Source organism: Musca autumnalis, unplaced genomic scaffold, assembly GCF_047663935.1.
Source record: "Musca autumnalis isolate F117 unplaced genomic scaffold, ASM4766393v1 scaffold_2, whole genome shotgun sequence".
Taxonomy (NCBI): domain Eukaryota; kingdom Metazoa; phylum Arthropoda; class Insecta; order Diptera; family Muscidae; genus Musca; species Musca autumnalis.
The window spans coordinates 64,473,910-64,497,027 of NW_027411755.1; the positions used below are offsets into that span (position 1 = coordinate 64,473,910).

General features: G+C 35.9%; 1 protein-coding gene across 1 annotated transcript in view; it reads left to right on the top strand.

Moving 5' to 3' along the window:
- The first annotated feature begins 400 nt into the window (after nucleotides 1-400).
- Nucleotides 401-23,118, top strand: part of LOC141392257 (uncharacterized) — a 59,031-nt gene continuing 36,313 nt past the window's right edge. Inside the window, exons 1-2 of the mRNA XM_073965209.1 lie at nucleotides 401-460; nucleotides 10,318-14,254. Coding sequence (XP_073821310.1) covers nucleotides 401-460; nucleotides 10,318-14,254 — 3,997 coding nt within the window. The remainder of the gene's footprint in view (nucleotides 461-10,317; nucleotides 14,255-23,118) is intronic.

Sequence of the window (23,118 nt, forward strand, 5' to 3'; positions counted from 1 at the left end):
AAATATTTCACGATCATCACCAATAAGGATAGATCCCTATTCTGATCTGAACCCGACCTCCATACAAAATTTCGTGACGATCGGTCCATAATTGCGGCCTGGAGCGTGTTTACAATTTATAATGTACAGACGGACGGACGGACGGACGTCGAGATATGAAGATTGGTATACCACATTGGGGGTCTCCGACGAATATTTCGCGGTGTTACATGAATTTTTACCAAAACAAACTTATAATATCCTTTTCCACATTGTGGTATAGGGTATAAGAAGCTCTTGAAAAAGCTGGAAAAAAGCCGGCGAAACGTCGAGCAAAAAATGAAATAAAATTCGTTTTATTGTCATAAAATTCATCTGACCAAGAAAAGCCCAACAAAAAATCAAACTGATAAAAGAAAACATGACACAATTGTGTTGTGCAAGAGAACTGACAAAAGAACAAGAACTGACAAAAGAACAAGTAAGAAAGCACCCGTCAGTTTTGCTGACGGAAATATATCCTAGCCTCTGACTAAAAAAATTAAATACCATAATTATACCGTATAAAAATATTGCACCTGTTCAACATAAGTGTAGTAACTCAAAATTATGTATTGTTCAGTAGAGACAAAACACTGTTGATACACAAGTAATGACCCCGAATACATAAAGAGTGTCTTAACGGTATTTTTGACGAAAGAGTAGACAAAATTATGTGAGATTTTTACAGTTGGTGGGGTTCATCATTATTTATCATTACTTATCTATATAAATAACAATCAAATGTCGTTTGTTGGTAATGGCATCAGTTGAGAACGGCTGGACCGATTTCGATATTTCTTTCTGTAGAGTGGGTATAAAAAGTTTCTTGTTGAAGAAGTTATTGAAAAATAACTTCGATGGAGAATATCCACAAACAAGAAACAAGGGAACTGATGAGATCCAGTGGCGTGGATCGAAACTATAGTATTCCCTGCCTTACCCCTTGACGAACAATGCCAAATCTTTTCCACTAATAAAATAGTTGTTTTAAAATATTAAAACAACAGCAATGGGATTAAGCCAGACTATTTTGGAAAAAGAAAATTGCAAACGCTCTCCCAAAAAACATAACAATTTAAGCGGAAGCTGTGGTCGTACTAATGTAAAAAAATCGAAAAAAATCGTTCAAGGAAACGAGTTTTTTATGTTAATTTTCAATTAGTGGTTTTACAACACAATGTAGAGTTTAATGCTCAAAGGATAAGTTAAAGAATACACTTCAGAGTTGAAGTTTCTAATGTATGATTTTTTAATATATCCACTGTATCTTCCTCAAACGGATGCAAACATTTTGAGGACTGAAAAATTGAGTTTTTTGAAATTGTGCTCTAATCGGGACGCGCAGCTGCATTTATCTAATGGTAAATTATTTGAGTGTAGTACTCGGGATTTCGCGTTTTTTAATATACAACAGGAGCGTGTAGCCTTCATAGGATCACAGTAATCTGCGACCAAACCCGAATTTTTTTCTAAAAAACCTGTTTTTTTTTTGTTTTAAAATTTACAAACGTCATTCGATTTCCGTGGAAACCAGTGTAAATTTAGTTTTTTTTTAAGTTCTGAATTTCGTAAGCCACGGCGCGTCTAAATCCATCAGCTATATCGGCCGATATGATACCCCTCAAATTTCGAAAATCTGCAACAAATGTTTTTGAAAATATCGCGTTTTCAAAAGCGTTTCGGATGAGTCATTTCTACTCATCTAAAGGAGCGATACGCATGTTTAAAATGTGCGAAAACAGATATTTAAAAACTGTAGCGCATCCGGAGATACAATTGATTTTTTTTAATGAAGTGCGATGCTACATCCACGGTTCTTGATGGATCGCAATGAAACGACATCAAATGATGTATATAACTGTATTTTGTGCCCTAATATGCAACAGACGCTACACCGTGGCCGCCAAATAGAATTTTACAAGCTGTACACCAAATAAATGGGATTGAGTGCCGAGGTAGACCAAGTCTTTAACTACCTCAAAATTGTAGGTACCAACTTCCACAGTTGGTCCGAGCTCTATGGACGCTTTGCGCGTCGACACCAACAATTTGGTCTTTTCGCCGTTTACCGCCAGACTCACTTTAGCAGATTTTGCTTCGACCTTCCTAAAGGTATCAGTTACTTCCTTTACTGATCATCCCATGATGTCTATGTCATCAGCATAGGCAAGTAACATGTGGCTATTGGTGTAAATTGTGCCATTTCTTTTGACATTTGCATCTCGTATTACCTTTTCCAGCAAAACGTTGAAAAGATCACTCGAAAGGCTGTCTCCTTGTCTGAAACCTCTTTTGGTACAAAATTCTTCGGAGAGGTTCTTTCCAATTTTAACTGAGGACCTAGTATCAGTTAATGTCATCTTACGAAGCCGGATGAGCTTTGCGGGGATACCAAATTCAGACATTGCGTGGAATACCTTTGATCGGAGGGGACTGTCGAATGCTGCTTTATAATCGACAAAAAGGTGAAATGTGTCGATCTGCATCTCTTGGGTCTTCTCTAGGATTTGCCGCAGGGTAAATATCTGGTCAATGGTGGACTTGCTAGGTCTAAATCCACATTGGTATGGTCCAATTATTTCGTTGACCATTGGCTTTAGTCGTTCGCACAATATCCCTGACACTATCTTATAGGCAATAGGGAGAAGAATTGGAGCATACAATATTATCTCCTTTCTTGTGGACGGGTACGCGTTCTTCCTTCCAGATGGTGCTAACTAGCTGATGCATACACCTTATCAGCGCGTCGCTCGGCTCGGCTGGTAAGCCATCAAGTGTCCACTTGAGATGAAAGAGGGACCAAGATAAACCCTGGGCTTTGCCATGTTAAATCCGGTCAAGACCGTTGCTTGGTATCATTCATCCCCTACGTCGATTTAATATAATAATTGTTCCACAAACATCCCAGGCGGGACAGGGGAGACTTTAATATAATAATATAATATTCTAAAAATATTCGCCAATAAGAAAACTATGAGCGAAAAATTTATTGCAACGGAATATCTTCATTATTTCGTGAAATTTGGACGAAAATGACGAAGAACTCAAACATTTTTTCTTCGACCTTTCCTATAAAACCTTAAAAAAATAAAATTAGAATAACATAATTTTATATTATATTATATATTTTCTTTGTATTTTTGCAAATAACATGAATACCATAGCTCCAAACTTCACGACTTAGGTTTCATTTTATTCCTCACAATGTCTGGATGCTGCTATAATTTTTTATATATTTTTTTGTAAGTATAAGCGCTATTGTTTCAAAAATATGTTTGTAAATGAAATTATTTAACAAATTTAATTTTTCGGGAATCCATTGAGACTTTTCGAATTTTTTTGCATCATCGCAAAGGGTGCGAATTCAGTTAACGATAATAGGATATAACAGCTTAATATATTAAGCCGCGATTTTTTAGAATTTTTTCTAATTGGCATAATTAAAACGGTCATATCTTTTGCGCGCAACGATCATTTTGGAATGACGATTTTTTTCTTTATCTATGTACAAAAATCATAGATGTAGTATAAAATTTGTTTTTTTAATTTTTTTTTTTTTTTTTTTTTTAAATGGATAATACGATTTTAGACATTTTTCCTGATATACCATAAAATACAACATTCATTAATTTCTTGTAGTTTTTTCACTTTTTCTTTCTGCTTCTGTTAATCCACCGATTAAAGATTTTCACTTCGAAATAAGGATTTACATTTCCAATCGATTTATTTTTCAAGATTATTTTCCAATCTAAACGAGAAGTTATACCATTGAAACGTGCTTTAAATCCGAAACCGCTTGTAAAACCATACTATTGTATGGGCAATTGCAATGGCAATTCTTCTGCATTACAATTTGAATCGAGTCTGCTATAAATAGAATAAAGCAGATAGTCTGTGTGGTCTATCTACGATGAAGCACCGCCAATACTTAACGACGCAACTATAACAAAAGAAATGTCCCATAGTGAAATGTAATGCTTCAATATTTGAATGCAACTCACGAAATGATTTAAGGGTATATGTATTTCTATAAATATAAATTGTGGAAGGTGTTCATAGCACAAATATAAAAGTTTAAATTTTCTTATACGAAAACGTTTAAACTTATAATAAACCAAATAATCTTAGATTCGAGGCATAGTACGTTGCCACTGTTGTTTTTTTTTTTTTTTTTTTTTTCCGAACCAAGTAGAACGACGGACTATTACTATTATAATCAATGTAGTGTTAACGGTGTGCCGTTAGGTTTGCTCTCTATTACCATGTCTGTGGTTAATTGTTTCCGAAATGGAATTAAATTGCTTAAATTGGCATTTGTTGGTAATAAGTGATATTTTGAGTAATTGCATTTTTGTTATTATAAGAAAAATAATTAAAATGGCGAGTATCTTAGTTCAGGGGAAAATATGAATGAAAGCAAAAGTGACTCTGACAGTTATTCCTTTACCACAAATGCCTTAAGCGAGAACTATAGTATTTTTATTAAATGAAAAATAATAACGGATTCTCAAAAACACATTTGAGTTAGGGCAGACAATGACTTAAAAAATTAATGGTGCCTTTATGTACCATAAGTGTCAATCGCATTTATGTAATTCTAAATGGATTTTATAACACACAAATTGTTCGTATACTAGTAAGTTCATATCCTTCTTCATCCATGTTAGAAATTCCAAATGTATTCTGTTGCATGTCACATCTATCTACAGATTTGTCAAATAGTTATGTAAATATGCTGTAGTTGCAGATTTTTATTTCTTGCACTACCGCGTGTTGTTCCTTGTTTTGGTATATGTCAAAATTTCATCCTCTAAAATAGCTCATTAACAACAATACAATGCATAGCGCAAGTTTTTTAACTGACGTGGCATTGAATGAGAAGAGCCATTGTGGACGATTTTGGAGATAATCATGCAGTGTCATTGTGGCGCTGAAATTTATTTTGTCATTGAATAGTGATACTTATAGTTACTTGTGAACAAGAATTACAAAACAAATCTACAAAAAACTAATATTATACTTTTTTAAATGAAATGTTGCAATTACAGTATAGTCTCGATAATCCGGACACTCGGTTATCCGAATAACGCGGTAATCCGGACACTAGAATATGTTACATTGTAGACTCTGTAAACCGGACCAGAGGTCCACAAAATGCCACTCGCTTTTAATGCATATTCGCGATTTCGTGCTTTTTTCATTGCTTGCTATTGCCATCTCTGTTTAATGCTATTGCTTGCTTTGCCTTTACTTTCATGAGTGTGTGCCATTGCACACACACAACACACTAAAAGAGCTCGTTGCCTTTTTTTTGCACGCTGCCTTCGAAAAAGCACGTTGCATTACAAAAAACAGTAGATATTTCTGGTAAAATTTACATGTTAATAAACATAAAAAATTAATGTTGAGACAATAAAAACAATTACTAGTAATGGTGTTTATCCTATTATTAAAGAAAATCAAAGAAAAAGCTAAATTTGGCAAATGTATTCATTTATTCAAACAGAAGATGGTACGATACTGTGGAGTGGTATGTAGTATTGTGCATACTGCATTTGCGAATCGTGTGAATACAAATGTAAAAGCAAGCAAGCATGCACTAAAGCAGTGAATCATTTTTTGGGGTGAATCTGCTTTTTGCACATTCATATTTTTTATGTGCAAGGCACTGCACTATTCGCTTTTGGGAAAAGGCAATAGAGTGTGCCTTTTATATGCATTTTTCAGACCTCTGATCCGGACTTCACATATTTTTCTTACGTCGATAATCCGGACACCAATATTTTTTCCTATCTTGAGCATTAGGTTCATATTTATTTCATTGACGTTTTCGTTCTTAGCAATAGCAATTGGTGTACACATACATAAGATAAATTAAGTTTTTCAAAGTTTTCGGTCCAAAACTCGACATTCTAGATATCCACTGTTAACTCAGTTAGACAGTCAATATGCGATTAAATGATGATTTTCCCATCGCTCAACCATATTTAATCGTATTGGGTAGCCTAGTTCCCTGAAAATTTGATGTTGCGTAATCATTTCCTGTAAAGTAATTAATTCATTAGCCATTAGATCAGTGAGAAAGTCCCTTGGGGCATGTAATGTATTCCAAGGATATTTTACCTAGGAATATTTAAATCAGTTAAAGCGTAGGGATTAATAGAAGCTTAGTTTTTATTGGGATTTATAGCTAAGCGAGAAAACGAGTAGAGACCTAATATAGGAATTTCAATAAATTTAAAAAATCGTATGACCCCTTTTATTTTCTTTCATTGGCATTCAAAATCACCGGTAACTAAGTATTGTTATATTGCATTCTCATAATTATGCAACCAATATATTTAATTAAGCTATAACATTTTGTAAATCAATACCTCTTTTGGCTATGGTTATTCACCATAATGAGATGAGTGCAATTGAATTCTGAAGTTCTATCGCAAGTCATAAGAGGCCCATGTCCAATAGACAAGGGAAATCAATATATGTACATGGGCTACGAAGTTTATGTCTTAAAAAAAACTTTTAATAAATATACACCAGTTGTAGAGAAGCTTTAGGTGACAAAAATACTCAGCAAATGTTACCTAAACTACGCTGGAGGAATATAAGAAGTAAATTTGGTACCCATGGAAGCTGCACCCGGTCTTAAAATGGTCGCAACCCGTGATATTTGCTTAATACGAATTCGTTTACCTTATGTGTCAGGTTATTACCTAGTAAAAGTCCGTTATTAATGATTTAAACGAACAAAATTATATTTTTTGTTACTACTCGGTAATCCGGACACCGCCGAAACATGTGGCGTCCGGATTATCGAGATTATACTGTACTAACTAAAATGTTTCCAATAATATTTGGAAGAATCGAATTACAGGTATTTCTTATTACGTTTACAGTTGTCAAGAAATTTACTTTCTTTAAATCTAAATCTATTACTTTGTGTAAAGAATATACTAACTATCCATCGATTCTAAACGATAACGCTAAAATGACTTACAAATTACTGCGAGTTTCATTTGTAAAATATTACGGGTCTTCAATTCAGCATGTATATATGTGCTTTTAGGCAATGTTTTATATTAGGGTATACATTCTTTGTAACTCCAATATGTAATTTTCGTAGCAACACAAACTGTGGGGAAAATTATTCTTCGTATACATTTCAACAGATTATGATTGGCTTAACGAAAGCATCCCTTGTCCTTTCCCTGAAAATCCATGATATGATTCCTTAACTATATTTCTTTCATTACAAAGGAAACATTGATTTTATTTTTATATTAATATTGATTGCAATCGGGAAGTCTGTACCTATTTCCTATTTGAATACTATGTTTTAATTTTCTCTTTTTAATAGTCAACATCTTCCTTGAAAATGACTGCTCACTTCGCAATTTTATCATTTTGCGATTGGCAAATCGTTGTCGAACAACTGAAATACAGATAGACTGACATCCTTCTTCTCAGTACTTGTTATTCTCGAACAAATTGCAAATCATCAATAACAATAAGAAATAAAATAGAAATTACTTAGTCCCAGAACAGAGGAGTGAATATACGCAAAAAATAAAAAAAGCACTTGTCTTGCAGTTTAATTTCGCATTGTGTTTCCTTTATATTATTTTATATATTTTATTGTTATTCTTTTCTCTAACTATGACCTGTTTTCAATAAAAACAATTTGTTACTCTTCCCTTTAAAACACTTATCCAAGGCACATATCTGTGCATAATCGGTAAGAAATATAGACCAACAACCCTCAAAATAAAACGTACTATAATATGAACCCTTGAAAAGTATAAGGCGAGCAATACCACAAAACTAAATAAATAAAAAAGGATACAATTTTATGAAATAGGTAATTTAATACAATAAGTTCCAACTTTAAAAAATCCAAACTTCATGTAAGCTGTAAGAGGCCTACTGTATAATTCATTACTAAAAATATATTTTCGAATGCGGAGAAAAGACCGTTCTTGGAATACATTTACGGATGTATCTGTGGAAGTCTCAAGTGTGTTGGTAACAGTCATATGTGTAAGTAAAATGTAAAGATTTTGGTATGACCAAAAAATAAAGCGAATAGGAACTAATTTCTTCAATGGCATTACTCTTTGCTCATCTAGTACGAACAGCTATCCATATTTGGATCTATTTATTTTTTTATGTGAAAATCTAAAATTAAATTAATTAAAAAAGGACAAGAAAAATGTCAATAACTTTGATAAAGTTTGGATAGTATTTGGCGAGGGAAATTAACCACATCTCTTGTCTAAAAAATTTATTTCTTTGTGTTTATTTCAGCTTTAGTCCATATTTTGTTGTTGTTGGAGCAAAAGTCATTATTTATATTATTGATTTCAATTAAAGTTAATTATTATATATTTATTTCATTATTATTTAATTTTGTTTATTTCTACAATTACTTTATTTAATTATCATTGTTAATTTATTTTAATCTCGATAATTAATTATTTCCACCAAAAATATTGTATTTTCCCACTAATTAAAAATGTCCCCACATTTATTTTAATTTGTCCCAACTGGCATACCTATTTGCATTCTAATGCCTAATTTTTTCTAATTCCCTTTTTAATCGTGTCCTCATCGATTCAAGGCCAAACATTTGTCTCGCTTGATGTGGACATTGATCTCTGTTTTCTGCCTCTGTTTGGCTATGCGTTGTTATTGTTGTTGTTGTCGCTCCACACATTATTTACTTTGGTAAATCTCTCTATTTACACCAACTAACCAATGAGCGCCAAACTGACGAAAGCATAGCGTAAGCAGAGACAGTAAATAGGATCAATTCTGCCTTATTATGTTGTTTATTAATTTGCCTATTACCAGTATCGTTCTGTTTCTCTGCCGTGCTGCCTAATTACATCGATAAACAATAAGTCATTTTTTCTGCCGTGCTGCAAAACCGACCTAATTTGTTTTATTGTGAAACAAGCCTAAATCGCGAATTCTAAATATATTAAAATTATTTAAATTAAGTTTTTTTATATTATTAATTAAATTTATTGTCCCATCGGGAGCATAAATATTTACAAATTATATTAAATTATAATTCTGCTTTAAATAAAGTTGCCCCAGTGACATTATATATTTTTTAAAGAAACTTTTTTATTGTGTGTTTTTTTTGCTCTGGCTCCATCTAGCCAATCTCCTACATTTAAATGGTGCCGAAACCCGGGAAATTGTGAACAAATAAACAAAGAACAGTGCATATTCCCAACAACTAGAACTAAACAATATTACATTCAGTGAACATTTTAGTGCAAAAGTGAAAATTGTCTTGCTCTGAAACTTTTTGCAAATAAAGTTAAATTAAATCTTACTCACAACTGTGAACATTTTTTTGATTACAATTGGAGAATACAGTGTTCCAACGAAATATTAAAATAATTTTCTAAACTCAAACTGGAAAAAAAAAAATAATTTTTAACAATTGAAAATTGGATATCTGCCCCTGTGCTGGGAATTATAAAATTAATTGTGAACGTTTTCATCTACCTTTGTGCTGGGACGTACAGTTAATCCACCAAATTATTACAAAAGTTTAAGTAAACATTTTAATGAGAAAAACGTTTTAACTAAATAAATAAACTACCTTGTGCGACAAAATTAGAAAATTCATTTTGAACAAATAAAACAATCTGCCTCATACTGGTGAGAAATTATAGACATTTTATAAACTTTATTTGTTTGCCATAAATTTTGTGAATTTTAATTCAAAATGGAGGATTACTCGAGACCAATAGAAGATCAGAAAATTTTATTGATTCGTATGCAACGAATAATTTCTGATTTTGATAAATTGCCCGATGGCGAAAAAACGCGTGGTTTGTGCCAAAGCTGTCTCGATGAGATAGATGAAATTAAAAGAACATTTGAGGCCAACCATGACCAGCTTTTTGATGCAATTCGTGAAAAGTCAATTAACTCTGATGATGTCCCATATTTTAAAGACGATGTTCATTACTCGTTCTTTAAAGTTTATCTCAGCGGTAAAGGAAAATTACTCGACTCTATGTCTGACTATCGGCCTCCTAATTCTCCGAATTTCCACTCCACTTTCCATGCCTCAAATTCTTCTCAAAGAAACGATTCCCTTATCTCTGAAGTTCGTCTGCCTAAAATAGACATCCCCACTTTCTCGGGTGATTACTTAAGCTGGATCTCGTACAGAGACATGTTTGTCTCTCTGGTGCACAGTAACCAAAGTTTGTCGAAAGTTCAAAAGTATTATTTTTTGAAAAATTCCTGTCGAGATACTCCATTGTCAATGAGTACCCTGCCTCCGAAGGAAGCTATGAGCTCGCTTGGGCTGCGTTGGATAAGAAATATCACAACAAACGTAAAATTGCTGACACAGTGTTGCGAAAATTGCTTAGCATTCCAAAATCAAATGGTTCTTGCGAAAGCATTAAAACTCTTCTTGACTCTACGAGAAATAGCTTGGCTCTGCTAAGCACTTTAGGCATCGATTGTTCCAACTGGGATCCTTTACTTATCCACATCACGGTCAGCAAATTAGACTTGCAAACATGCAAGGAGTGGGAGCAATCTTTAAAAGCGGCAACAGAAATTCCAAAAATCTCTGAGCTGTACAACTTTCTCGAAACAACGTTTCGAACCTTGGAATCCATTGCTGAATACACTGAGAGCACTGCTAGGCCACAATCTAAACAATATCACTCAAAATCGTTTCAGTCTCAGAGAATGAGTCAAAATCGTCGAGTAAATATGGCTGCCGTTAATGATGATAACTGTCCCTGCTGTGGGAAACGACATGTTCTATACAAATGTTTCAAGTTTGCTGCTATGCCCTCTGCATCTAAGCGTGAGTTTATCAATTCAAAGAAAATATGTCGAAACTGTTTAAATATTGGCCATTTCTCCAATGATTGTAAATCTTCAAGTCGTTGTAAATCATGTAACCTTCCTCATCATACGATCATGCATAACGAGTACGCGACACATAATCGGTCCAATGTTTCTAATATTCCTGAAAGCCGAAATGACAATGTAGCTTCCACTTCCTCTGCTGGGAATTCTAATGTAAATTTGTCTCTATTTAGCACAACTGTTATGCCTCAGGTTTTGCTAGCAACAATTCGCGTTATAGTCAAAAACGAGTTTGGAAATTTTAAATTAAGGGCTCTTCTGGATCAAGGAGCTCAGGCAACGTTGATTACGGAAAGCGCTGCTCAACTTCTGCGTCTTAAAAAATACAGTACCATTGCTCGAATCACTGGCGTTGGTGGTGAAACAGTGGTGGTTAAAAAATTTGTTAAGTTTACTCTGGCCTCGCATTATGAAACTGGCTTTGAATTGAGCAGTCAGGCTTACGTCATGCCCTCGTTGAATAATTATTGTGCTGGTCCAGTGGACAGACATAAATTGCCCTCTTTAGCAGAATTTACATTGGCTGATCCTGATTTTGACAAAAATGATCCGATAGATCTACTTATTGGAGGTGATTTATATGGAGATATTTTACTTCCGCAACAAAAGAAATTCCAAAAGGGAATTTTTCTTCAATTAACCCATTTTGGGTGGATTGTTTCTGGCCCGACGGCTGAAGTTTCGTATGATCATACGGTCAACATTAATTTCTGTTCCTTGGATACCCAATTGAAAGCATTTTGGGAACAAGAGGAACTCATAGAATCTCGCCATTTGACTTCTGACGAAATAGCTTGTGAGGAATTCTTCAAGAAAACTTATACTCGTGGCTCCGATGGAAGATACACCGTCGCCTTACCCTTTAGGTCACAAATTCTCGGCAAATCTCCTCCTACTTTCTGTCACAGTGACTTCAGTGCTTTAAAACGTTTAAAACAAGTTGAAAGTAAATTCGTGAAAGAACCAATTTTTGCCTCAGAGTACAGGAAGTTCATGGATGAATACGAATCTTTAGGGCATATGGTTAATATTGGGCCTTATCCTCAATCCATTCAACTTTCTGGATATTTTCTGCCTCATCATGGCGTTATTAGAGAATCTAGCTCTACGACAAAACTTCGTGTAGTCTTCGATGGTAGCAGCAAACGGCCTTCTTCCACTTCATTAAACGAAGAACTTTTCCCTGGTCCTGCTTTGCAAAATGATTTGCCTGCAATTATCAATCGATGGCGTCGATTTAAAATTGGTTTTCGCTCCGATCTAGAAAAAATGTTCCGTCAAATTAAAGTTGTAGACAGTCATCAACACTATCAGCAAATATTATGGCGAAATTCTGATTCGGATATTTGCATCTACAAACTTCAGACTGTCACTTATGGCACTTCCTCGGCTCCGTACCTCTCCATTAGAGTTCTTCATCAGTTGGCAGATGATGAAAATAAAACTTACCCTGAAGCCTGTAAGATTTTAAAAAGTGATACCTACGTAGATGACATTATTTCCGGCGCTGACTCGGAGTCAGAAGCAATACTCCTGCAAAAACAATTGGTTCAACTACTTTCGGCAGGAGGATTTAACTTACGCAAATGGACGTCAAATTCTTCAGAACTTATGTCCCATATTCCGGAAGATTTTCGTGAAAAGGCTAACATTTTCAATCTAAATGAACCTAATGTCGTGAAAGCTCTGGGATTGGGCTGGAATACTGATGAAGATACGTTTTCTTTCGAAGTCAACTTTCCGATAAAACCCGAAGTCACTAAAGCTAGTCTTCTATCTGACGCTGCAAAATTGTATGACCCTCTAGGGTGGCTAGCCCCTGTCACCATTCAAGCGAAAATTTACTTTCAAAAGTTATGGCTCGAAGGCATCGATTGGAAAGACGACGTTTCTCCTACCATGAAGTCCAATTGGAATACATATCTCAAAGAGCTAAAGACCTTAGAACAGGTTTCAATCCCCCGATGGATTGGCACTTTTAAAGATTGTCCCGTGGAGTTGCATGGTTTTTGCGACGCTTCAACGTCAGCCTACGCTGCTGCAGTTTTTATCAAAGTTTTAAATAACAATGGAGAAGGTGTAGTCAATTTACTACAGTCCAAAACGAAAGTTGCCCCTCTAAAGGTTTTGTCTGTCCCAAAATTGGAGCTGTGTGGAGCAACATTACTGGCTAAACTTATGCGGAAAGTACAACAAATGCTAGATCTCAACATTTCTAACGTCTATTATTGGACAGATAGCATTACGGTTTTGTGCTGGCTCAGAGGTGAGTCCTCAAGATGGAGCGTTTTTGTTGGAAACCGAGTGAGTGAAGTCCAACGACACTCAAACATTTCACAATGGCGCTATGTTTCAACTCATGACAACCCTGCTGACTGCGCTTCCCGTGGTATTTCCTCTACTGAGTTGGTTCAGCATGCACTTTGGTGGACTGGTCCCATCTGGCTCTCTCAGCCTCAATCTCTCTGGCCCAAACAGCCGGAAAACTCTTTTGAAACAAATTTGGAAAAGCGGAAATCATCTGTAAATGTCAACTCATCTACGGTCTCAAATTATTCGGATTTGTTAACTAAATACTCATCTCTAACAAGATTGACTCGAGTCATGGCATATATCTTGCGCTTCCTTCAACATAAACCTGGTTCTAAGGTCCGCTTTACTGGCTTTCTCCGAGCAGCGGAATTGAATAAAGCTCTACAAAAAGTTGTTATTATGTCTCAAGAGGTCGATTTCCCCGAGGAAATAAAGCAGCTAAAGAATGGAAGAAGAATACATCCTAGCAGTAGAATTGCACAACTGTGTCCCTTTCTGGATGATAATGGCGTTTTGCGTGTTGGTGGTAGACTACAAAAGGCTAAGTTTAATTATGATTTTAAATATCCTATGCTTCTGTCCAAGCATAGTCCTTTAGCTCTTCTAGTCTTTACAGATGCTCATAAGAAGACACTCCATGGCGGTCTAATCCAGATGCAGGCCTATGTCACCCGACGGTTCTGGATTTTATCTGCCCGCAATCTTGCAAAAAAGGTCCAAAGGCAATGCATCACTTGCTTTAAGTATAAGGCCACTTCTCTGACGCAGATAATGGGCAACCTTCCCTCTGTTAGGTTTCAACCTACAAGGCCTTTCAAGCACAGTGGTGTTGATTATGCTGGCCCAATAACCATCAAACAATCAACAGCTAGAAACTCAGTGACGACCAAAGGTTACATCTGCCTCTTCATCTGTATGGTGACTAAAGCTCTTCACCTTGAAGCAGTAACCAGCCTTTCCACCGATGCTTTTATCGCCGCCTTCAGAAGATTTACTTCCCGCCGTGGTATGTGCTCAGATCTTTACTCCGATTGTGGCACGAATTTCATTGGCTCCAACAAAGAGCTTAAAATTCTCCAAAGAAGAAGTACCGAATCTCTTCCTGAAGATCTGGCAACCCTGCTAGCTGACAATGGCACAACCTGGCACTTTATCCCACCGGCTTCCCCAAACTTGTTGTTCAAATACTTGAATACAACAAAATATGGACTAAAGCTGAAATAAACACAAAGATGTAAAATTCTGCAGTCCAACAATAAAAAACGCCAACAACAATAATAGGCATCAGCACGGCCTTGTTGATCAATGCGTAATGCAAAAACAACAACTTTCTCGTTGTTTTACCCCCGCTTATTGAAGCAACACTCCTATGTTCGTATTCTTTGCAAAGCAAAGACGACATAAAAACAGTGGTGGATATAAAATTCTTTAGTTCGACTCAAATTGTAGGGTAATCAGTTTTAGGGCCATATAGCAAATTTCTCATTTTTTTAATTTGCTGGATGGGCTTATTGACCTGTTTATCGATACAGAGTCGGCGGAAAAGGGAACTGATGAAGTTGTTTGGTGACAACTGAAACTATAGTATTCCCTACCCTCCGCCCGCAACTAATCAATTTCATATCCACTGTAAAACATTTTGTTGTTATTCAAATACTTGAATACAACAAAATATGGACTAAAGCTGAAATAAACACAAAGATGTAAAATTCTGCAGTCCAACAATAAAAAACGCCAACAATAAAAAATTTATTTTAATTTTTGTCCATATTTTAATTTATGCTAGAGTAGCAATGCAGCATCTCAAAATATTTGTCCTTCATTTTACCGAGAATATACTAATAGGTCGAGAATATACAACAAACTACCTTTGTACGTCCGTCGGTATGTATGTTCATGGGCCAATCTCGGATATCTGTCAATATGTAACAATTATTAAACAGTGTTCAATGAAGAGATGTGTAAATTAAACAACTAACGGGCGGTATCGTAATATGGGACAATTACCATAACATGGAACTTTCTTGACAAGTATTTTTTTCTTTTTAAAACCAATATAATACGCACTACCATTGCAATTATAAGGGCAATTCGTTCAAAAACTAATGTAATTAGCACATCATGTAAGACCTTGAAATATTAATCCTGAGATTGCTCGATGAGATATGAGAACAACAAAGCTATATGTGTCCGTCTGTCCATTATAAATTAGAACAAAAGTACCGGCCGCAGTTATGGCCCTGTCGTCCAAATTTTGAAAGGGGTTCGGTTTTCAACCAGATTGGACTCATAGAGCTGTTGGACGACTTATAAGATGATTGTATCGAATGGATGGATTTGCTCAATTATATATTGGGTGCCACCGTGGTGCAATGGTATGCACGCCCGCCTTGCACGCAGAAGGTCGGGGGTTCAATTCCCCGGCCAGGCAACATCAAACATTTTTCAACGGTGGCAAAATACCCCTCAGTAATGTTGGCAACATTTCCTGAGTATTTCAGCCTTGAAAAACTTCTCCATAAGTGGTGTCTTAAGACACGCCGTTCGGACTCGGCGATAAACAGTAGGTCCCATATCATTGAGCTAAATATGAATCGGTGCATCTCATTGATATGAGAGAAGCCTCCCTGGTCCCGTATGGGATGTTGTGGAACAATGTTTTGTTATCTATTCGACATGTCAAAAAAGAAAAATCAAATTGAACTAAAGGATTGTTTTGTTGTTCATCTCACTGTGTTATGGGAAGGAGATTAAAACATCTGCAGTTGTAAGTAAAATATTATTACATTTCTCAACTTTTAAGAAAGGGAGAAGTTTTGCAATTTTTTTTAAGATGTCAACGTAGAAGTTTTAGCAAAACCAAGGAAAAAAGATTAACAAAACTTGTGACATTTCAATACAACAAGTTGCGTGGAAATTTATATTGACAGCGTGATTTTCAGTGACATGGGTAATGTTTCCCAAAGCTGTTCCTGGAAAAGAAGCAAAAGGGAATACTATGCAGGAAATTAGTTGTTCTTCTATATGCATATTTAACAAAAATGTATTTATAGTAAGTACCCACTAATGTGTTCCTTGACTATTCTTCTATCGAGCATTCATTCAAACAACTTTTCTATTTCAGTAATAATTTCAGAGAAAAACTATTTTTTTTAATATCTCAGGAAATTGTTATGTTGGGATGGCTGCCAGTCATCCTACCGGGCGTATGATAATTCAATTGTGGCTCCATATTCGTCATACGCTCACTGGTTCTCCTTCAACACTGCACTTTATTAAAATAACGCGAAAAACCACACGAGTCGATTTGCTGAAGCAATAAAAACAAATTGTATAAATTTTATTATAATGATATTTGCAAACAACAAGCTACGAGCACTACAGTAATATATGTTTCTGTCCAAAAAAACCTAATGTGCTAAGGTCTGCGTAAATTCTGTTCAGCCAAATAATCAAAACCACCCTTCAAGCTGCTCTGAATGTTGCCTTGGATATCAAACCATTTGATATCCTAGTTCAATTTAAAGGTGCAAGGACTGCATTTGGAATGCGGGAGTCAAGACCGTCTGGAGTTTCACATTTTGGACATGCAAAGGTATTGAATTTAAATAACAATCACTGGAAACTTGCAGATAGTAATCACCGTATTGAGTATATCCCACCAAATTCAGGTTTGACTCACCTTTTGTAACTATCATTGGGCATATAAATAATAAATAATCTGGGTGAAAATCACTGTGGGACTCATTACGAGTAACGGCGTGGTCAGATTTTTAACTTCAATCATTAACTGCAGAATATGTGTAAATCTGGAAGAGGACAAGCATCTGCACTGGAGATGTGCCTTGTTGCGCACAAGCAGATAAATACTCTCACTTTCTTATTACACATTACCCTATTTAAATCTACCAAAAACTTGTTCCAGTACCACCCATCGAACAATAATACAGCAATATTTCGGAAATTTATTTACTTTCAATAACCAGTAAATCTATTAAGGATAAAAGTCCTTCCTAAAGCCTAATCTATTCTAGTCGTCTGCAACAAGCAAATACGTAAATTATTGTGATCATAAGAATGTGTCATATCTTTGTTATTCGATGTTATTGTTACCCAGCAAAATAAATTGGAAGTAGTGCAATGTAGACTAGTTCTGCCACGGCATGTTTTTATGCAGTTCAAACATCGTAAAAAGGCACTCCATTCCCTACGTTTTAACCGCATGCGGATGAGAATCGACGTATGACACCTATTTCTCAAATTTTAACAGCTCCGAATGCAGTTCAATCGGAGTCTTGCAAAAAGGCAATCAAATTATTTTCATTTTAACCGCATTTGGATGCGATCTAACGATTGACATCTATTTCTCACATTTTAATTGCATGCGGATGCAGTTCAAGGGATTCGTGGAAAAGGCACTCAGTTGGATACACTTTTCAAGCAGTTGCTTAGAGATCCCTACAAGCAAGCCATTTTGTAGATACCTACCACTAGCGACATTATTCTTCCAAAAACAAAATACCCCCATTATCATAAGTCTTCTTTTGTTATAGTTTGGTTTTTACGTACAGATTTTTAGCGTTCCGGATAACTTAAAGTTAAAAGTGAGTGTGATTTCCAGGAGTTCCTTCTTGGTATTAACTTTTAATATGAAAATTATATTTTAGTGCCTCCAAATTGGTTTATTTGGGTTTCCAAATCCATCCAACAGTAAAAGAAAACATATAATAAACCAAAGTTGGGAACATTTTTATGGTAACTCACAAGAAGAAAAATTCCTAAAGAAGTGCTGTCGGAGTACATGTCAAAATCGCAACTGGTGATGGAAAGGCAATATAAAAACCCATGTAGCAGATGAAGCAAGAACATTCCAGCGTGGATTAAATGGAGAGAGGAGGAAACAAACTCAGTTGGAACAGCATTTAATTAAAAATTTTCATAATTTGTGTTTATGTAATAAAGTTTTTATTGTGTATTCTTGTTTTACACCATGTTTTTTACACCATGATAAAGAGTAAGATCCCCAACGATATGCTTAAATTCAAACAACATGCATACGTTAAAGGCAGATCAGTGGAAACCGCATTGCATGAGGTAGTACACCACATAGAAAGAACCTTCGAAATGAAAATGTACACACTTGCTGTATGCATCGACATCGAAGGCGCTTTCAATAACGTAAGCACTGAGACACTTATCCACTCCTTAGACGAGTTTCAGGTAGACAGGACCTTAAGGAACTAGATAAACCACATGCTAAGGAATAGATGGATAAGCCGCGGGCTATACGACGTGAAAATAAGAGAAAAAGTTGGACAAGGAACGCCACCTCTGTTGTGGGTTACCACCATAAACAGTCTCTTGAGGACCCTAACCGAAGAAGGATTTGACCGAGTCTGCTACGCAGACGACGTTATAATACTTCTGAGGGGAAAGAATCCGAATCAACTCTGTCGAAGAGTAGAAACGGCTCTAAAAATTGCTTTTTACTGGGCCAGGCCGAGAGGCCTGAACGTCAACCCGGAAAAAACAGAATTATGTCTATTCACTAGAAAAACGAAAATGGGACACTACGAGGAACCAGTTTTTCTAGATAAGACAATAAATATCTCCTGTACAGTTAAATATCTAGGAGTAATTCTGGATAGGAAACTTAAATGGAAAGACCATATACAAGAAAGGGCTAACAAGGCCCAAATATGTTGGTCAACCTGCAGAAGGACGATAGGCTCAAAATGGGGTTCAATCCTAGGATGGTACACTGGCTATACAGAAGCGTAATTAGAACAATTCTAACGTACGCGTCTGTGGTATGGTGGACAGCCATGGACAAAAAATGCAATGTGGAAATATTGCAAAAGGTCCAAAGAACATGCTGCCTAAGCATTAGAGGAGCAATGAGGACCACACCGACTAGGGCTCTAGAAACAATTTTGTTTGTACACCCAATAGATATTCAGGTAAGGTATGAGGCAGCCATCGCAGCTGCAAGAATAAAACCGATGAGCGAGTGGATCGAAAAGAGCCACCAAACATACCACCAAAACATATTAAAGGTCACAACGGGTGAATCTATAAATCAGGTAGTATCGGACCGTATACCTGAAACTAGTGAAGTAGCCTTGTGTGAAGTGTCAATACTTGACAGAGACATGTGGATCGGGGGAGCTCTAGCACAGATTCCCGCTGGAAGCTGTGGGTTTACGGATGGGGCTGTGCTAGGGGGGAGAACCGGACTGGGTCTTTATATAATGAAACCGGAAACGGAAATCTGCCGGATCATAACACGATCCTGCAGGCGGAACTCCGGGCGATAACAGAGTGTCTGCTTTGGTTTGATACTCACACAAGGCCTACCACTGTAAATATCCTTACGGATAGCAAAGCAGCCATTAGAGCTATATCAACCAAGACAGTGAAATCTAGAACTGTCTTGGAATGTATTAAATCTATAAATAATTACTCCCAACACGGTAAGGTAAGCATTATATGGGTACCAGGGCATACCGGGATTAGGGGTAATGAAATAGCAAACTCCTTGGCAAAACAAGCCAAGGAGCAACCCACGGTAAGTCTAGAAAACGCTAAGCCGTTTAAAGCTACGCGACTAGAACTAAAGACATGGGCAAAAAATGCACATGTATCCCTCTGGAGTAGTGAAGAGAAGGGAAAAAACACAAAAATCCTATGGGGAAACCCAGACGAGGACAAAACAAAAGAATTACATTTACTAAGTAAAAAAGATATTAGTAGACTGACAGGAATCCTTACAGGTCACCTAGGTCTAAAAGCGCACCTGCACAAAATAGGTTGTGCAGAAAACAGTGAATGCAGAGCATGCGGAGAGGACAACGAAACGTTGGAACATTACCTCTGCCATTGTCAAGCCTTCACAAATCTGAGAACCCAGTTAATAGGGAATGGCATTATACCAGGACTCGACCAAATTAGGACAATCGAGTTCAAAAAGATCAGAGACTATGTAAATAGGACAGAGATCCTAGACTAAGTCAAAAAAAAGATAATCCTCCATAACCCAAAATTAGAGCGCACAACAGGCCTAATTATAGCTTAAGTGTATGTCCACATGGGCATGTGGTGATCTAGGAACCTAACCTAACTGCATCCTATTCTACCATAAAGTGTTTGTTCAAATGCGGCGCTTTCGGTAGTCACTCTCTTGTAAACATCATGAGTGAAAGTGCATAATTTATTGTCATTCCAAATCACCTGTGCATATGACTTAACTGCATCTTTGGAGATAAACTTTTTTCTGGGTCGACGTAAATTTCATTCTCATCTTTCTTCCAACTAAATTCAGTGTCAACATGGACGAAGTTATTAAACGCAATTTCATTGAACTTTTTCGTTGTTTTCAGCTTTTATCAAGTTCTTTAGTTCTGAATTGTTTGAATATTGATAGAAAACAAATAAAGTAATATATGCACGCTCCTTTCGAATATTGTCTCTAATATTTTATCTTAGCCAAAACTAAACCCATTTTATATACCACAACTACAATGACGCAAACTAGACCAGCCAAAGGGTAAGCAAATAGCTGAATTGTCATATATTGTAAGATTTAATATGACTTTCTTACAATGGCTGTGTAAATGCACCTCCAATGCGTGATGCAGATAATTGTCCCCACTAAGGCATTTTCTCAAGGACACGAGATCAACATCTGTCAATTGAACAGCATTTAATATTTTGTTGAATTTCGGAGGAGCGGGTTACACCTGTGCCCTATTTTTTAAATGCGCTATATATATAAATCTTACGAACGATTTCGATTCCCCAATCCTGGGTACATATTTTAGCAATAACACCCGACCAGAGTAAAATTCTAAGTCGGTATAATCATGACCGTCTGTCCGTCTTTTGAAATTAAGATACAGCTCGCAATTTTTAAGATAGATCTTCGTGATTTGGTATAGAGTTTTTATTACCTTTAGAATGTTTGGTATTGACGCCTTCATATAGCCCGCATAGAACGGTACCTCCCGATTTCCGGTATTTTGAAGGTGTGGCTTCAATATTCCTCCGAAATGGCTGAAATTTGGTATTTATTCTTCGCTTCGGGTATAAAACTTTCTCCCATAAATTTGTCTATATAGGTCCACGCCTTCATATAGCCCCATAGAACGGTGCCTCCCGAATTTCGGTATTTTGAAGGTTAGGCACATTGTTTTACCGAAATTGCTGAAATTTGGTATTTAGTCTCCTTCATAAACGAAAGGAAAATAATTGAAGTAAAATTCAATACAACTCATGGTGGAGGGTATAACAAGTTCGGCCTGGCTGAAACCACAAATTACCAGTTGATAAAGTTAAGTAAGATATACGACAGTAAAAACAGTAAAAATTTTGATTTTTTTACAAATTTTTCAAAATACATATGAGGTATTTGAACACATACAGCATCCCAATTCGTATCAATGAAAAGCCCAGAAGTCCATATTTCATAATCAGTTCGCTTATAGGGAAAATAGATTTCAAATGTAAATTTTCGTTGCAATATAGAGATTATCACATTTTTGTTCAAAAGTTTGGTACACAGGCTCCGCCAAATATCATCCAAAGGTGTAGGCTAGTTCTTTACATTGTACCCTAACCATGGATGACGTTAAACATTATATCTGAACTACATTAGCTGTAGTATTCTTTTAAAGTTGTCATGTTCCTGTGGACTTACGACCTTTTCGTTCTCAAATTTGTACGTTTTGTGGACTTACGACCTTTTCCGACAAGGGCAAAACATATAGAAAAACGCGACATACTACCATTTTCTTTGTATCATGCGACGTGTTTTGACTTGTACTATCATCCTGTAACAAAAACGCGATTTCCAAAAAAAGTGGACTTACGACCTTTTCCGACGGAGCAGACGAAATACTCCATCCTTCACAAGGACAACAATTTGAGAAACATGTTCGTAAGAATTTGTGTGGTGATACAACAGTGCTGATTTATGCTACTCAAACATATAATATGTTGTTCATTATCATAGCGTTGTTCCTTTACTTTTTTAATAGTAAAAGTAGCAAAAGGGAAAACTGACAAAATTGCTCTAACGTAACAAGTTTTGCACGAATTTAAAGGATCGGAAAAATAGTAGATCTAGCAGCAGTGTCATAAACAAACATGACTGTTTAAAAAACAACAACAAATAAACAAATAATAGTAAAACTCGTAAAAGAGAGAACTGCAAAAAATTGTTCTCACACACAAGTTTTTTTAATTAGTTCGGGAACGGAAAAATGGAAAATACGTCAAAAAACTGGAACAAATGTCAAAGTCGGCGTATCAGCCAATCAGACGCCGGCAACCATGTTACTATTTTTTTAATCGCCCAAATTTGTCGTGTAAAAAGTGTTTAAAGAGAGCGTCATTCAGTGCCATTTTTGTTCAAAAAAGTGAACATTTTACAACTTTTTTGTGTACGGGAACGCTTTTTCAGGTAAAATGTGTAAAAGTGGTAAAAATTGTAAAAACTTTTTAGTTCTGGAACAAAGATAAAATAAATGTTACTGTTTTTTATTTTTTATTTCACTGGTTTATATTTTTTATTTTATTTTATTTTATTTTATTTTATTTTATTTTATTTTTATTTTATTTCTTTTTATTTTGCTTTAACAATGTGCGTTGTTTTCTATTTTTTCTTTTTCTCAATTGTCAAATAAGCAGTTTGACAGATTTTCCACTTTTTACACCACAAAATGTGTCGAGTAGAAAGTAGTAAAAGAGAAAGCCATTTTGACGTGCTCTCTCTTAAATTTTGCTCAAGTTATACTGCTACAAAATTTGTAGAGTAGAAAGTAGTAAAAGAGAAAGCCATTTTGACATGCTCTCTCTTAAATTTTGCCCCAG